General features: G+C 40.4%; 1 protein-coding gene across 1 annotated transcript in view; it reads right to left on the bottom strand.

Moving 5' to 3' along the window:
- Window positions 1–16,657, bottom strand: part of LOC108890395 (cilia- and flagella-associated protein 46) — a 44,054-nt gene that overhangs the window by 26,409 nt on the left and 988 nt on the right. The window contains 19 exon segments of the mRNA XM_051076634.1: window positions 400–549; window positions 2,841–3,036; window positions 3,778–3,990; window positions 4,947–5,059; window positions 6,094–6,212; window positions 6,501–6,625; window positions 7,189–7,318; window positions 9,016–9,064; window positions 9,066–9,134; window positions 9,395–9,620; window positions 10,159–10,349; window positions 10,834–10,932; window positions 11,288–11,387; window positions 11,577–11,732; window positions 12,641–12,735; window positions 13,165–13,288; window positions 13,797–13,961; window positions 14,813–14,877; window positions 15,191–15,322. Of these exon segments, the coding sequence (XP_050932591.1) occupies window positions 400–549; window positions 2,841–3,036; window positions 3,778–3,990; window positions 4,947–5,059; window positions 6,094–6,212; window positions 6,501–6,625; window positions 7,189–7,318; window positions 9,016–9,064; window positions 9,066–9,134; window positions 9,395–9,620; window positions 10,159–10,349; window positions 10,834–10,932; window positions 11,288–11,387; window positions 11,577–11,732; window positions 12,641–12,735; window positions 13,165–13,288; window positions 13,797–13,961; window positions 14,813–14,877; window positions 15,191–15,322 (2,517 nt within the window).

Genomic DNA, 16,657 nt, shown 5'->3' on the forward strand with positions numbered 1-16,657 from the left:
AATAACTTCAGGTGTAGAAGTTTTGTTTTTTTTCCTCAGGTATCTCAGCTGAGGAGTTTTGTTTGTTGCAGCATTTTCTTTTTAAGCACCAGTATGTGATTTTGATGACCATATTAAGAGTTTTAGAAACAACATGGAGCCTTATGTTGCTGTTTCACAAACTGATAAATAGTTTTATTGTTTAATTAAGCTATTCTCAAAATGGTCCTTCTGTTTTAAAGCAATGCATCAAAGCAGTGGAGAAATCTGCACAGTGTGCCTGTGTCGTGACTACAGTGGAATATCTATCAGTAAATCCAAATGCTGATTAGGGTTCGGGTTCATCTATATATAAGGCTAACCTTAAACATAGACAAACAACCCAAGAACAGGCAGAGTTGGACTGAAGGAGAACGGTACCTCATCTTTACTGTCAATCTTTGATCCAATCTGCTGCTGTAACAGCCTCTTGATCTGCACCCATGTGGCCAGCACCTGTTTCTTTGCTGCGATGGGGACGGTCTCCCCTGGGATGCTGCAGTTGGATATCTGAAGGGCGTATTCACACAGCTAGGGAGGAAGAGTAGAAAACAACACTCAGCTACAAGTCCTTGGTATGAGTATTAGCAGTCTGAGGAGCTCAATAAGCAAAACATGACATTACAGTAACATATTCAGGATTATGCATAATCCTAAATGAGATTAAACATGTTTATATGGATCAAAGTGTCCATCAAATACTATACATTATGATAAGTATCTGCAGGACTGACTGCACACCCTGGACTGCCTGTAGCCCAAGGCCCTCTGTCAGCCTGTCAGCTGCAGACACGTGGACATACACAAAAGACTCAAATTCAGGAAGAGTGAGTACAAGCCAGACACTGCATCTGACCCTGCTGTACTGTAGACTGGCTATAAAAAATGCATTGGAAAGGCTAATTTTTATCTTCCCTTCAAAAAGGAAACAGATACGATGAAATTTAGTTAATAATTCACTGATAAAGAGCCTTTCATCTGGAGTTGGAGCTGATATTCATGGTGGATCCTTTGAATAGAAAAGGAGACAGGAAACAGGGTTTAATTGGCAACTGCAGCAAAGAGAACAGAGATATCAGACTCCAGCGGCACAAAGAAACCCAGTTATGAAGGCTACATGTGAGTGTGAACATGAACATCACATGAATGAGATAACAAAATATACCCAGAGCTCCTCCAGCTTTTCACCTGTGATGCTTCAGCGTGTGTCATGATAAATATCACATCAGGGGGAAACTGATGGTTCCTGAGAGGCCTCGGTTTTCATAGATACAGATGCAGAAACATACTGGGCTCTGTTCTAACAGTCTCAGCTCATGAACAGGTGCATTCAGGTCATGTCCAAATCCACTCTTGTTGGTTTGACGGTGGGAAAAAAGGTCACTGAACCAGGCTCATGGTTCAACAGGGTTATAATTATTCTGTTAATTAGTCATGGGTGTGTTTTGTGCCATTGTCCATTCGCTTTAGAAGCCTGGTCTACTTGCACCGTCAAGGATTACTATTCTAACTGGTCTGAAACTAGTAACGTGCTTTGTGCAGCTTTGCTACTGGGTGTAAGATATGACCCACTGAATGAAACTCAAGTGCTAAGCCTCAACATATACAAAAGCTTTTTATTTGCATTCTTGTCTGTTCTGGAGTCTCCATTGTCTTTTTACAAAATAATACATTACAAATACAAATACATTTCAGGGGATGGATGTACCAGCAGCCATATTTTATGGAGGACGACATAAAATAATGTGGAAAAGCCTCTCATTTGTTCTATGATGTTTTATAATTCATAGAATTCAGAGAACATTTGGAAGGTTGACAGGGAGCACTGATGGATTTAACAGGGAAAAAATGGAACCGGAAAGTTTAAAACTTTCAAAGAGTTGACTGTGTGTAAACTGTTTCATGAATAATGTCTGAGGGTAATATCTGTACAAAAGACTAAAATTTGAGTTTCTGATCACATCTTGAAAAGATTCAGCAAACTCCATTCAAACATAATACACACACTCCTCAACACTCTCCTCTAAACTCTTTTCAGAGATTCCAATCTGTTCTTAAGCTTTGAATGTTGGGATTTCAGACATTGTTTTCACAGTGGAAAGATCAGACACTGAAAAAAAGGAGCTCAAAACACCACAATCAGTCTGGCAGGGATTTGACAGAGGGTCAGTCATGTTTGCCCCAACAAAATAAGACATGTTTTGATAACCTACAGAGTTTTCTAAACTCTGGAGAAAATATTAAAACCTTTTCTCTTCACCTCATCAGGCCTTCCTCATAATTGATTATTTCTTATCTTCTTGAGAAGTTTTGGACAAAATCAGTGATTGCACAGTTGTCCCTCAAGTCTTATCAGATAGGTGCTGTTGTTTATAAGTGCTGTAGTCCCTGGTTTAGAGGTACTTTTTAATCTTCATTAAAATACAGTGACTTCATTGTTAATGGTAAAACACACACACACACATACACACACACACATATACACACATATATATGTAGAAAAGACATTTTTATGTAAACGTAGAGTGATGTGTATCTACATTGATCAGCCACAACATCAAAACCACCTGCATAATATTGTTCTCTAATAAAGCTCTGGGGGTGTCCTGTGGTGTCTGGATCTTTTGGGTCCAGTGGGTTGTGGGCTGGGGGGGGGCTCCATGGATCTGACTTGTTCTGGATCATCTCATAAAGACTGGGATCTGGTTTGTATGATTTTATAAAAGTGTGTTGTGTCTATGGAGTGCCATTAAATATATTAATCAAAACATTTAATCATGCACAGATGACCATGCTGCTCCCACATACACACACTAACATACCTCTAATGCCTTGCGAACATCCTGCTGCGCAGAAGGGTCTAAGAGATTAACAGTGGAAGCCTTCTCCATCCCCTTCTCAGCTCTGTTTCTGCCCTTATCTGCTGGCTGGGTTGGCTCGACACTGTCTAGTCCACAGAGAGGCTGGATCAACCCTCGGGCCACGGCATCACACAGCAGCACGACCAGGGCTCGATTCCTGAGAAATACAAACACACAGAATGCTCCAAACTGACGTTATCTGGAAAAACAAGGACAGAAAGTTGAGCTTGTTTTTATCTTTCAGTTCTTCCATAAATTTGGACAGAAAACTGTATGTTTCCTTGGTCACATTGTTACATGAGAATGTCACTGACTCCAAAAATTCATATAATTATTGCTGTGCCCAAGGACAGTTTGGTCTGTTTTCATAAACATTCACTGCTGCTTTTCATAGCTAAAAGTAAGAGCAGTACTACAAACTGCCTCTTATTCTGTGAATTAGCTACAGCACCACAGAGAATTCATTTACAAACATGTTTTGGTAGTCAGCTGTACATACTGACGTGTACATATTGCTGTTATTAGCTGAAAAAATAATAATTTCACCTAAACTGAATGACTTCATATTCACAGTGGTCCACTGAGGGTAGAGAAAATGACTGCTGGGCTGAATAAACTCGTCAAAAAGCCACTGAGTAATTTAAAATATGTGCAGTCATCAGTCTGAAAACAGCTATGTTTCATGTTTCTACAGACGCTGACACTTTGTTAAACATGTGTGACACACTGATGAATGATAACCCTCACTATCAACAGCAGCTGCACAAAACGAGTCTTTGATTCATTGTCAGAGGAGCTTGGCTCTTTTTTTAGCACTGGACCAAAATAAAATTTACAAGAACTAAAGTGCCAAACACCGAAACTAACAGAATGATTCTAATTTAGAGACCCGGCCTACCCGGTGCACTCTATCTTTTGTAGCATCTCCACCAGGCTCTCAAAGGGGGGGAGTAGCCGTAGGTACTCCCCAGCTGCCAGTAAGTGGCTGCTGTAGTTCCACAGGTAAACGGCTGCATTTGCAACCACCCACGGCTCCCTGATCTCTGATCCGAGCTCCGCTGCCCGCAAGAAGTTGGAGGTGGCGTAGGCAGACAGAGCCTGGATCCAGTCTCTGGGTGAGAGAAGCAAAGAAGTACAGTAGAGAGAGGGAGAGGGAAAGTGGTGTTAGTTTGTGAGAGAGAAAGCTACAGCAGCACAGTGGCCTCATAGTTTTCTCTCTACTGAACTAAAGGTGAAAAAGTTGATAAAAAAAGAAAAAAAAGTTGCTTGTTAAACTTATAATACATAAGATTTTTTTACTTGAATGGTTACATTTGCTGAATAAAAGTGGCAGCTTTTCTAACAGCTTTTTCTGCATGATGCAAAAGGAGTGGAACCCCACTTTGACACTGTCAGGTAGATTATATCTAATGAGGCACTGAACAGCAACCTGGATGCACAGTGATAACTCTCAATGCAGTAGTTCTACTACTGAAAGCTACATATCAGTTTTGACTGTAAACAACATAAACTAGATTTCAGGTGTTATGTCTATTTCTGAATATTCATATCCACAATATTACAATATTCATAGTAACAGTCCTGACCAACATGACTGAGAAAGCAGTCTGATCCTGGAGCTTTGTAGTGAACATCAACAACATCTTGGTCTTTATCTTCTAAAGATGACCACATTATTAATCACGTTCGAAGCCTTGTCTCATTCCTCACAGCTGGTGTGTGAGTGGTTTAAGAGATAAAGAAACAAACTTCAGCAGATTACGTCATCCCCACCGCTGCCTGGGCTGCCTATTCACTGCCACTTTGTTATGTCCAAAATATTTTTTTTAAATCATGAGTTTGTCAGTTTCTTTGTCATCTAACAGTAAGATGCGATACCAAAATAAAGGAAAACATGGTCCCTGAAACCTCTGTCCTATCAGACATTTGTTTGCTGCTATAGCTGTAATTCATAATTATAAACAAAACCTAAAATTAAAATATTAGATTGTCAGATATGGCCATGAACTATTTAAAAACATTTAATTCTACAACTTAAATATATGTGTAAGATAAGTGTGTTCTCACCTGTAAATAACCCAGTGTGGGTCCTCCTCAGAAACATTAACCCCTCTCTCCTGTGGGGGGACAGCGGGGCTGTTAAGCTGCACTCCCTCTGTCAGCAGCTTTTGGACGGTGGCCTGAGCGAGACAAGAGCACATTCATTTTTCTACGTCAAGAGATGATATTAAAGGTGACTTCCTGTTTTGACGACTTCATAATAAAAGGAAATGAGAAGACCACCCACTATGGGAATGACAGCGTCTCGAGAGCTGTTAAAGCTCAGCTATACCAGATCAAAGGAAAAAGAACCAGCTGGTGAGCGGACAACTCAGGTAAGACAAGAGGAACCTTTCTTCATCATAAGACTGAGACGTAGCTACCTTTTAATTTAATGAATTATAACGCAATTCTTAAAAAATCCTACTCATGTGTCATAGAACAAAGAGAGAGACACATAAGAGGAATAAGCAGAGAGGCTACAGTGTGAGTCAGTTTTGGCAAGGTCATGTAGTTGCTGTGGATACTTGTCTCCATTTTCTTCAAAGTGCTGTCAAGCTAACATCTCCTCACTTAATAAAGAGTTGGAGCTGCAGGCTTGATGGGAAGTGTGATTACACAAAAAGACAAGCTCATAAGATGAGCACAACAGTTTCTGACTCCGACCAATCAACATCTTCCTCACAGGCTTGTTAAAAATCCTTATAGACTGTGGGCACTCTTTGTTTCTAATCTCGTATTTCAAAAGAAAAGCTCAAGTTAAAAAAAAAAACAAATATTTGTATGATCGCACAACAAACATCTACACCCAAACAAGACTGAAATAAAAAGCTGGTAGAGCAGAACATGTCAATGTAGCCAATCAAAAGTATGTGTATCAACATAATGTATCATGATAACTGAAATGGGTTAGATAACTTCAAGTTTTTGTGTCTGATTTGTAGAATAAAGCTGATAGATTGCCACTCAGTGTGAATCTATTTTATTATCACAACCAGAAAAATGGATTTGTGTCCCTGGAAGATCCACCAGTCGATATTTGGACTCATAGCCCTTTAAAACAGACCAATATACCAGCCGCATTTATACCATGAGTGACATAAAACCCGCTGTTTGTGGATTACTACTGTAAGAACATGTGTGTATTAGGAAGGAGGAGATAGTGAGCACACACCTCAGCATCGATGAAGCGGATTTCAGCTAAAAGGCGCAGGAGATCCCTCACACAGGTTTGGTTTTCACTGCAGTCGTGAAGACATTCTGCACAGCTCTCCTCCTCCGAGCATCTGCATTCTGGAGAGAAGTGACACAGCAATCCTCTCCCTCCTGAATTTAACACTGTAACAACCACTAATACCACTACTCCTCCCTCCTGTTCACCTGTTTCTAATTAGCGATATTCATAACCAAATTAAACCTTATGTAAATCTCCTAAGATCATTTTATAATTCTGCTAATGACACCACAGCGGTTGCATATCTACATCTGTGATTTTTCTTTAAATCATTCTAATATTCTAAAATCCTCAGTGTTAGGAATATTTCTGGTATGTTTCAGTCTCAGGATCATTCATTATCTTACTGTCAGCCGTTGAAATCTTCCATCTCCCATCATCATAAAGCAAACAGAATCGACAAGCCGCTCGGCACACATCCCAAACTTCCTGTTTCCTGGCTGTCTTCACCAGTGTTGCCCACAACTTCATCCTTGAGGAGCCAAGAAATAATAATAATTTAAAAAAAATCTCAGAGATGATTCCATTTTAAAACATGGAGGTGAGGGCAAGGGCACAGCAGCACCCTGCATACAAGCTAAGGTTGTTTGTTTGCAGGGCCATGAATAATAAACTTTTCCTTTGGGGAATCTTCATGTCCTGATGGCTGTGCTCTCTCCTGACCATTAAGCCTTCAATTTCTGATGTACACATATTTTAACTGTAATGATACGGGCAGACAGGGGGAACTCAACTGTGCACTTGGAATAAGGAGATGTAATAGGACGTTGCAGACTCCTTATGGTCACACAACAACTTTAACTGCAGAGAGGACCAATAGATCAAACATTCATTAGTATCTAATGTTCAGTAAAAGCAAGGAATAATAAATTCAACAAGGCATAAAAAGCTGATTATACAGGCAATTTTCCAACTGGGTTTCTGGGAAGGCTGACAGCTAAAAATAATTACTAAGAAAACTTTACACTAGCTAAGAGGACAGAAAAAGAGGCTGTTATTTGTATTCATACAATACATTTAGATGCACACACACACCTCTCTGTGTTGTCAGTTTTACCGCCTTGTCTGGCCAGGTGTCCATCCACCTTCTGTAAAGATGCAGAGTGATGCTGAGCCTTAGCAGCGAGCTGAGCCACTGGTCCAGATCCAAGACTGCCTACGGGAACTAGATAATTGTTAAAGTGCTGTGTGCATAAGTCAAACTTTATTAGTCCTGTTGGGAAAATGTCTTAATTTTCTCTAAAGAATGAATCAATATGAGTTTGTGGCTATTATGAACAACAGTAGGTCCAGTAACTCTGTTACACAACTTCTTAGACTAAATGTTTGTTTATAATTTATAGAACATGGAATAAATGTGTACTCATATGCATAGTGAGAATGGTATCCTTTTGAGGAAGTTACATAATTATCCTGTTTGTGTCATTTCCATTTAAGCGAAAGGAAATACAGCTACGGGCATACAAGGGTAAATGGCCTATTTCCAGCACAGCAAACTCAAACAGAGAAGTTATTGATTACAGTGTAATCAGATTAGACCTGGAGGACCGAAAAAACACATCATCTACAGAGACAGAGGTGTTCAGGCATTAGTTTTATGGACTGAATTATGACTACAGGTTTGTGACTTTGCCTGGAGCGTTTTAAAAGGCTCCAGCTCCTGTGTTCTCTCCCTGAGAGTTCACACACACACACACACACACACACACACACACACACACACACACACACACACACACACACACACACTGATGAATGTCTGAGGAACAATACAAACTTGTCGCAGCACTACAAGCTGCAATTAATTAATTCCTCTAGTCTCAAGGGTTACTTGGTGTGCTGGCTTTGAAGCGTAGAGCACAATGATTAAGTGTTGTCACTGAGGAGATGCTTGAGGTCTATAGACAAAAACAAGAGGTGCCTCCAAGGACCAAAGCTTTTAACCCATGCCTGCAGGAGAAACCCTTTGACTAGCTGTCAGAGGCAAGATCTCTGGGTCATTAGGACTGCTGAATGTTCATTTGGTGCTGTGGACCAAGGAGCCTGGAAGGAGTCTGAGATCAAAGACTCTCCCTGAGCTCAGGCGCATCTGCTCCATGATCCACTGCACTTGGTCGATGGGGCTTCACACTGGAACACATGCAGAATTCACACACAACCCTGGAACAAAGTTTAACTGCTGCTGAGAGACTTTTTTTGTTTAGACTTTGAGACCAAGGAACAACTCTGCACACAAGACAGCATACACAAAATTTGCTTGTGATGTTCATTCAGTTTTCCTCTCATAATCTGTGTGTAATCAGTGCCTGCAGCTCATTACACTGTCAGTGCAGAGGACTGCCTTCCAGGTGCGTTCAGAGAGCTCAGTCACCCAACACCTAAGATAAAAGTTAGATTATTTAATTATTTATAATATCTCTTGATCTGTATTTATATGGTGTATGTGTGGCAAAGCAGAGAGTCAGAGAGCAAGCTAAGTGAGAGCGAGGAGCAGCTTCAGCAGAGGCTCAGAAACTAGCAGGTGGAGGGTAGAGAAAATGTTCACTGTAAATGTTTCCACATTGTTTGGTGCTATAAACTAGTCAGATACTTTCATGCATTTTCTCATTCATCTCTTAAATGTTTATGCATAAAGGAGAAAGGTACACTTCACAGCAGGCAGAATAAACCTCAGATAGGAGGTATCTCTATCTGTATCATTCCTCCAGGCCAATGAACTGTCAGTTAAGAAAGTTAAATCAAATGTTTGATTCCTGGTGAAGATAAAAGGGGCAAAAGGCTCAATAAATATTCTGACTGTCCCTCCAAGAGAATGTCATTATGTCTTAGTGAAAAAATAAAGCAAAGAAGAGAAATCTGTACTTTTGGAGGTGTTGTCTCCATCCAGCACCATCTGGAAATCATCAGGGGCCCAAAAGGAGACCCACAGCGACCAGGATTGGGCGAATGTCTGTCTTATCTTGGGCCTGAATGTCCCTAGCCTGCAAGAGAGAGAGAGAGAATGACGCAGTGAACTTGACAGTCCTCTAAGCAGCCACACTCACCTCTGTGGCCCCAATCACAGGAGAATACAATTTGAAATTAATTTACTAGGCATACTAATTAAACTTATTCATGTCTCACTGAAGCTGTACAACCAAAAATCATGCAACAGTTTAGTATGTTTTCACATAGTATGTTTTACATAAACAGCTGTTATACTGTGTGATATTGGACTGTTTGATGCAGAAGGACTGAGAACCTGCTGCATAAGCATGGCGGCTTTATCCTCGGTCCGGGAGGGTGTTTGGTAAAGGGTCCCTCTGAGCTGTAGGAGGTGCACAGCTGACGACAGGCGTTCTCGTTGCGTCCCATTATCCAGCAGCATGGCTTTCTGAAGGTGAGCCAAAGATGCCTCAAGGCGCCCCTCCTCCTCCTCAATCACTGCCAGCTCTGAGTGGACTTGACAGCGCATCTCCAGCAACATACTGTGAAAATGACACAGAAAACACTTCAAGCATAAACTAATACGTTGGGAATGTGGAAGGTTGGAAGATACTAATGATACTAATGACTGTGATATCCCGGTTGTCTTTAAAAATACATAAGTAATGGCTCTCAGTAATAATAACAAAAAGCAACAGTGAAAGAAACATGACACAAATGTTTCTGTTTCTGACCATAAATCATCATAAAAGCATTTATCTGGATCTAAATGTAAAACACACAGATGCTGTGTTTTTCCTCAAATAAAGTAGCTGTGCTGTTAGACAGTCTGCATAACCAGTAAAACATCATTAAAGCTTTACATTATTAACACATAATTTAGGCTATGCTTTAACAAACCCCATAATACCACACAAACAGTGTTCCTTTGGACTTGGATGTTGAATTAGGTCACCATTTGTTTGTGTGTCAGTTTTTATAAGCAACTGTGAAATTTCAAACACTATAAAAACTAAATTAATAACACAAGGACTAATACACATAGCCCTGTATGATGATGAATTTGAAGAGGGTGGAAACCTCTGCATGTCCTCCAGAGCTTGGACGACTCTAAGCAGAGGTGTCTTGATGTGTTTCCTGAGGTTGTGCTGCAGCAGCGGCAGGCAGAATCTCCACTGTGTAGCACACGCTGCCTGCACAGCCTGACGGTCTCTCTCTCTCACTGCAGTCTGCAGCCACTGATCCAGCCTGCCTATCTCCTTCAGCCGAGCCTGAGGGATAAAAACTACAGATTGAGAATCTCCCCAATAGCTGTGACAGCAAAACACTTCTATATACTTGGCAAGTGTACTTGGATTGAATATGCACTGCCAACTCTTAGATGTGACAGTTCTCACACCAAAATATGATATAGTATGAAATGAGATTACATGATCCTGCTTCACCCAAGATTTTTTTCTCATCAGAGAGAGGAAACACTCCTGAAAATCTAGCAGGGTGATTACAAGATAATTAAAATTCTCCATCGAAACTCTATTCTGATGAAATGCTTCTCGATGGGTCAGCAGCTCTTTAAAGCAGGGACACCTCTTCAAGTGAAGTGGGATTTGCAGATTTACAGCCTTTAAAAAAAAAGACTGAGATTACAGAAATATTATTGAAAAGTTAATCAAGCCTCTGCCAATGGGTCCATTGCCTGCATTATAACATGTGGTGGAAACACATGGCTGATAATTCATTTGTGTGATGGAGCACCTCCACGCCGGCTTTGGAATAGTCATTCATCTTCGCCTCTTTCTTCATGAGGTTGATTTCACAGTTGATACATTCCATTATTATGTGTTGGCCATTGCTCTAAAAAAGACAAACACATGTGATTTCAGGAGTCAGAGTTCAGCAGTGCATGGAAAGAGAATGACACCACAAACTATTAGGTCATCTTGATAATTACATTATCATTTCACCTAATGCCCCTCAGAGCAAAAGCAAAAGCCTCTCTGAAATAAATTCTCCATTGCCCTAAGAAATCAAAATCGCAGCAACCTCTTCAGCTCTTGGGCATGAGCTCAGCTAATTAATCTCATCTATTGTCAGGCTCCTACTTAAGAGGAGTCAAATTCCATGCATAAATTTGCATGTTTTCATCGCTACTGTTACAGCAAGGAGCCACGCTGGTGCCTGAGGTTTTAAGAGAATATCGGACACTCACAGCCTGTCTCGTCGACTTCAGCTCCTTCAAACAGTCAGCAGCTACTTTCTGATGCTTCGCTTGCAAGGCCAGCAGAGCCAACTCCAGGAGGAAGTCAACTCTGCAAATCCCAGATAAAGCATAATTTATACAATTCACAACACTTCAGTACAGTAATCTGAGTCGTGTAGTGCTGTTGGGATATCCATATGTGGGTTTATGGTGTTGGAAGGTTTAGGACGACGACAGGGAATGACAAAGGTAAGCTTGTTGGGTAGGTGATTTGATCAGGACACTTTGGGTCACAGACCTGTCAGGTGGTTGGACAGGGATTGGGCTCTGTGGAGGGCTAAGGTTCACGGGCGCAACGGATGCTTTGGTACAATCCACCAGAAGATGGAAAATCTCCTCAAGCCTGGCAGAATCCTCTTTCGTCAGCTCATCCTTATTCATTTCTTCCAACCTGCTACAAACAACAGGAAAACTTGTCTGTGTACATTAATGTACAGTACATGTACTGTATGCATGTATGTGTGTTTTCATCTGCCCTCTAATATACTCACACCATACAGTGCATGAAGCTTAGGCAAAATAACCTATATGATGCTGACGATGGCTGGGTCAGACTGAGTCATGCTGTCAACGTTTATAGCTGAGCTGAAAAGCCATAAAGAGCTCTGACATGTTGAGTACATGCCTGCAGAAAAGAGGTGGGGGCTGGGTTTATGCTACAGTATGCCACACCAGAAGCCATGGAGCTGTACTATTAATGTATGCAAGCAGCCAGATAAACGTGCCCACTATGGGACGCCACAGGCTAAGCTGAGAGCCAGTGGATTGCTGGACTATTGACCCAGGATTAATGTTTGCAAGCTTCCAAGTTAGCTGAGGGAATTAAGCTTTAGGATCACAAACACATCAATATTCTTCTGTAAGGCCTAAACCTTAAGAAAACATAACATGTAGAAAAAATACACTATGCAGGATACAAACACAGAATGGTAAACTAATTATGTCCTTGATTGGACCATTAATAAAGTCATAACTGATAAAGGTTATGAATCAACTTGCTAATATTATTACCTGGAAAAAGTCTAAAAAGTAAACATATAATCAATCAATAAAGCACATGCTTTCAAACACAATCTTCTGTCCACAACTGTTAAAAAACAAACATTATCAAAGTAGATCAACGGCTTCTTTTCCTGGACAACTGCAGCTACAGAACAACATGTTTATCTTAGCCACAGAGAGATGGTACTGGCTTTCATCATGACAGTATGAAAACAATGCTTTGTGCAAAACAATCCTGCTGCAAAGTCAGTGCAGGGAAAATAAACCTTTACCTAAATACAACACAGAAACTTGGCTTACTTTTTAAATTTCTGTATTTTGTAAATGACTGCTGAGGTGGTGTCCTGCCTGCTCATTTCAATGAGAACGTCATCCTCTATCAGACTGTGTTGTACCTAAGAAGAGAGGAGTAAATTTAGACAACACACTTTATTTATCATCCTTAAATGTTTCATTAAAAGATGAATTCCCAAATGAAAGCCAATTAGCTGCATGAAAAGAACTCTAAAGATAGCTCATTTCTAGACTGGTGCCAGACAGAGGATTTGGGAATAAGGTTAGGAATGGGTTAAACCTGGGGTATATAATAATAATGGACACGACTTATTGATGTGACTTATGTCGATACAAATGAAAGATTTAATGCTCTTTTGCATGTTCAGACAATTTTTCTATGTTTTAGGCTAAAAGAAAAACAGCCTAAAAACTCATTAAATGTACATGTACAAATCTGTACATGTTTTTCATTGGATATTTAAACTCCCAAACAAAATGCTACAAGAAAATTCTTAAATCTTTACACTTTAGTAACTGATGCTGTTTACCAGTAATGTAAAGAGTCTTGGATAAAGATGTGGGCAATGTGACTTGATGAGCTCTTCTGTAACTTTGGCAAAACTCGCAGCTTCCTCCATTTTTCCAGAGTCGACAAGACAATTGATCAGATGCCTGAAATGAAACAGAGAGAACATTTATTCGTCCCTGTTTGTCAGTGTGAGCAAAATATTACAGCGATCATGTGCTGCACTACTGTGGCAGCACAGTGAGCTTTTAAAGGCAGTCATATCGTGCCTCCCCCTGTCTTATTGGTTGGTACTCAGCTATTAATTTCGGTCATGCCAGACATACTGTAACAAATCCAATTAAAACTCTGGCTAGTTGTATCACTGACATTACACTGTACATTATGTCCTCTGAACAAAGATAAAACTAACACTTGGGCTGGAGGTGTCACAGCAGAACATGATAAAACAACTTATATTAGAGCAGATTCTCCATTCTATAGAAGAGAAAAGGCAGCCAATTAACTGTGGAATGAGGAAGCTGTGTTCATAAATGAACTGCTGGTTAATTAACTCTGTACATCATCTCTGTGAATCCAGCATGATACTGGACAGAATCAGGACTGGACTTAGTCATGAAAGGGAAGTAAAGAGAGCATTGCGGGGTCACTTGCATCAGGAGTTCAGCCCTCCAGCTGTGGTCTTGGTCTGCCACCTCCTCCAGACTTTGGACCACCTGCCTGAGGGAGGGAACCAGGTGGAGGCACCGCCCTGGCTGCAGGAGAGGACGCACCATCTGGAAATACAGCACTGAGGCATTGAACACCATGAAGTGGAATCTGTAAGACACAAACATGCAGTAGAAGCAAACACAGAACACTGAATTATTTATACAATGCACATGCGAGCCATTTCATCTCTTAGTAAAACTCAAATCAGACCACATGTTGACTCTGTGTGGAGCAGTCCTGTGAATTGCAAATGTGTGTGGATTAACCACAGGAGAGCACCCTCTATGAGCCTTTCTATGGAACATAAATGAAATTTATGAATTCAAGGCTTTAAGAGAAAACTGTGTCAACAGACCGTTTGAGTGCTGCTAATTTATTCACCAGAGAATGTGTTGTGCATTAGTCTGGGCTGGATGTATCAGATATGTATTCCCTTTGGTGTTAATTGGAATTGCTCATTCGGGCCTTTTATTGACAGGTTATGAGTTCATTAGTGAGGAGATTCTGTGCTGATTGCTCACAAAGACTAAATCAGTATCTCCAAACACATATTTCAGTGAAAGGAACAAAGGAACTTGTTTTTCTCTATTTCAACCATTACATCTATATTTACCACCCCTTCACCCTGCACACAGATTCTTCCAGTGAGCCTGTTAAAATTTAGAAGAATACAAGCTGAATATCATCCACTTGTGAGTAAGAGGTCAGAGTGAAGCATGAGGAATCATGTTGTATTTCAACAATGTTCTTTCAAACTTTCATGTCCCAGAATATTTCTGTGCAGCACACTGAACACTCATAACATTAAAACATTCACTGTTGTGAACATTTCACCTTTATTACATGATTTTACAGATGCAACTGGCAAATAATATCAGAGATGATAAACTGTACATGGCATCAATTGGTCAACTGTCTTGACAGAACAAAGCCAAGCACAGATCTGAGAGGTTACATACCCCGGTTCATGCTTTGAAATTTCAATTGCTTTAAGAAAACACTCCACAGCCTCTTCAAAGTCTGCCTAAGATAGAAAATAATGCAAAAGGGGAAGTGAGAAGTGTCACATCATACAAACATACAAAGATCAGACAAACAGATTATTCAGAGGAGGCCACAGCTTGATAAAAGACTGAGGCAATATGTCTTCAAGACTGAAAAAAATGGTGAAAGCACTAAAGCTTGTTTACAAAGCTGGGACATCGGCTCTATTTTAGTGCAGATAAGTACAGTATTTCTCTACAATAACTTGTGTATGTGTGTATACACCTCATTGGCACAGACACACAAACACGCACAACCCCCTTGAGGATATGTGTCCAATTTACTGTCCTCACCACACTCCCAGCAGCCGGCGGAGACTTCAGCTGGCCCTGGCAGAGGTAGGCTCGACACAAAAATTGATTAGGCGGTGGATTCCCTTCAAAGTACATCTTTAGGCATGCTATGCTTATCTCCAAACAACCCAGCTGAAAACACAGAGAGAGAGAAACACAAAAGCCAAACAAAATAAATATTTCAACCTTCTCCACTGTTTTATCAGCTGCATTTTTCTCTGTTCATCGCATTTTTAAAACTACTCAGAAATGGCTTAATGCATGTGCCCATTTATTTTACATATAACATAAACTGTCTTAACTGCAGGCTGTTGTCCTTGAGAATGTCAGTGCTGTGTTATATACTGTCTCCTGCTAATTAGCAGATAATTTCATAGGTTCAAGGAATTGCAGCAGTGTCAGGGGAGATAATTCTGTCACAGAAATTTGAACAGTATACTGTAACATTTTAATTGTGTTAGAATAATTTTTTCTCAGGTGGAAAATCATGAAACAAGTGACACTTGACAGCAATGAACTTCGGATCAGAGTGTCAGAAAAAAGCCTTTATGCAACAGGAATATTCATGCTTGTAGAGAAAACTGAAGAATGTGATGGAGCTCTGCTGAGGATGAGGACTAATTCAGCATTCACTTAAGCTGAGACTTCAAGGCAAAGTGCGTTTTCACTGAGAAGACTTGCTGTATGATTTAAAGAAGAGAGAACAAATCACATTATGGAATATCACTGTGTTTCATTATTCAAATGTCTCCCTTGCCCCAGGACAGTTCAGTCTACATTAGTGAATATTCATTACTATTCCCTCCTGGGGAGAATGGTTAGATTTAGCTAACTAAAGTTACTGTATGAAAACAGTGACATTATGACGTCTGTGATGAGACTCTGCAGAGGTTTTATTTCACTGATTTTCTACATCTGAACCTGTATCACCAACAAAGCACTGGCGTTAATCAAACAACTGCCCCCAAAATGATTTGGATGCTGCTATATTCAGTCAAACCCAATAATTCCTCTCTACATGCTGTAATGTCAATAATAATCCAGGAACATCCACAGAGGAAGATGCCTGCATATCATCCCAGTGCCAGGCATTTACTAATATAAATGAGCTCCACATTTTTCACAGTCAGATGCAAATCTCTCATTCTTGGAGGCTGCCTGAAGCATCGTGTCTTATGTGACATCTCAGCAGTTAGGAACGCTGCACAACATGAAAATGCTCCTCACAGCACTTGGAGGACAATTTGCAGGCACATTCATAGTATGTGTTTACTCACAGAGGATTTCAGTATCACAGTTTAATGCTGACTATCTATTAAAGTCTCATTTGACTGTAGGCCAGTGTGTAGACCTACTTTGGCTGCCCTTAATTTAAGTCTACACATGGTATGAAGCTCATGACTTCATGCCATTAGGACAGTGGGGATTCACAGTAATTAGTCTAAATTGAACTTGTATTCAGTTGGA

Source organism: Lates calcarifer, linkage group LG16_LG22 (genome assembly GCF_001640805.2).
Source record: "Lates calcarifer isolate ASB-BC8 linkage group LG16_LG22, TLL_Latcal_v3, whole genome shotgun sequence".
In the NCBI taxonomy this organism is placed as follows: Eukaryota; Metazoa; Chordata; class Actinopteri; family Centropomidae; genus Lates; species Lates calcarifer.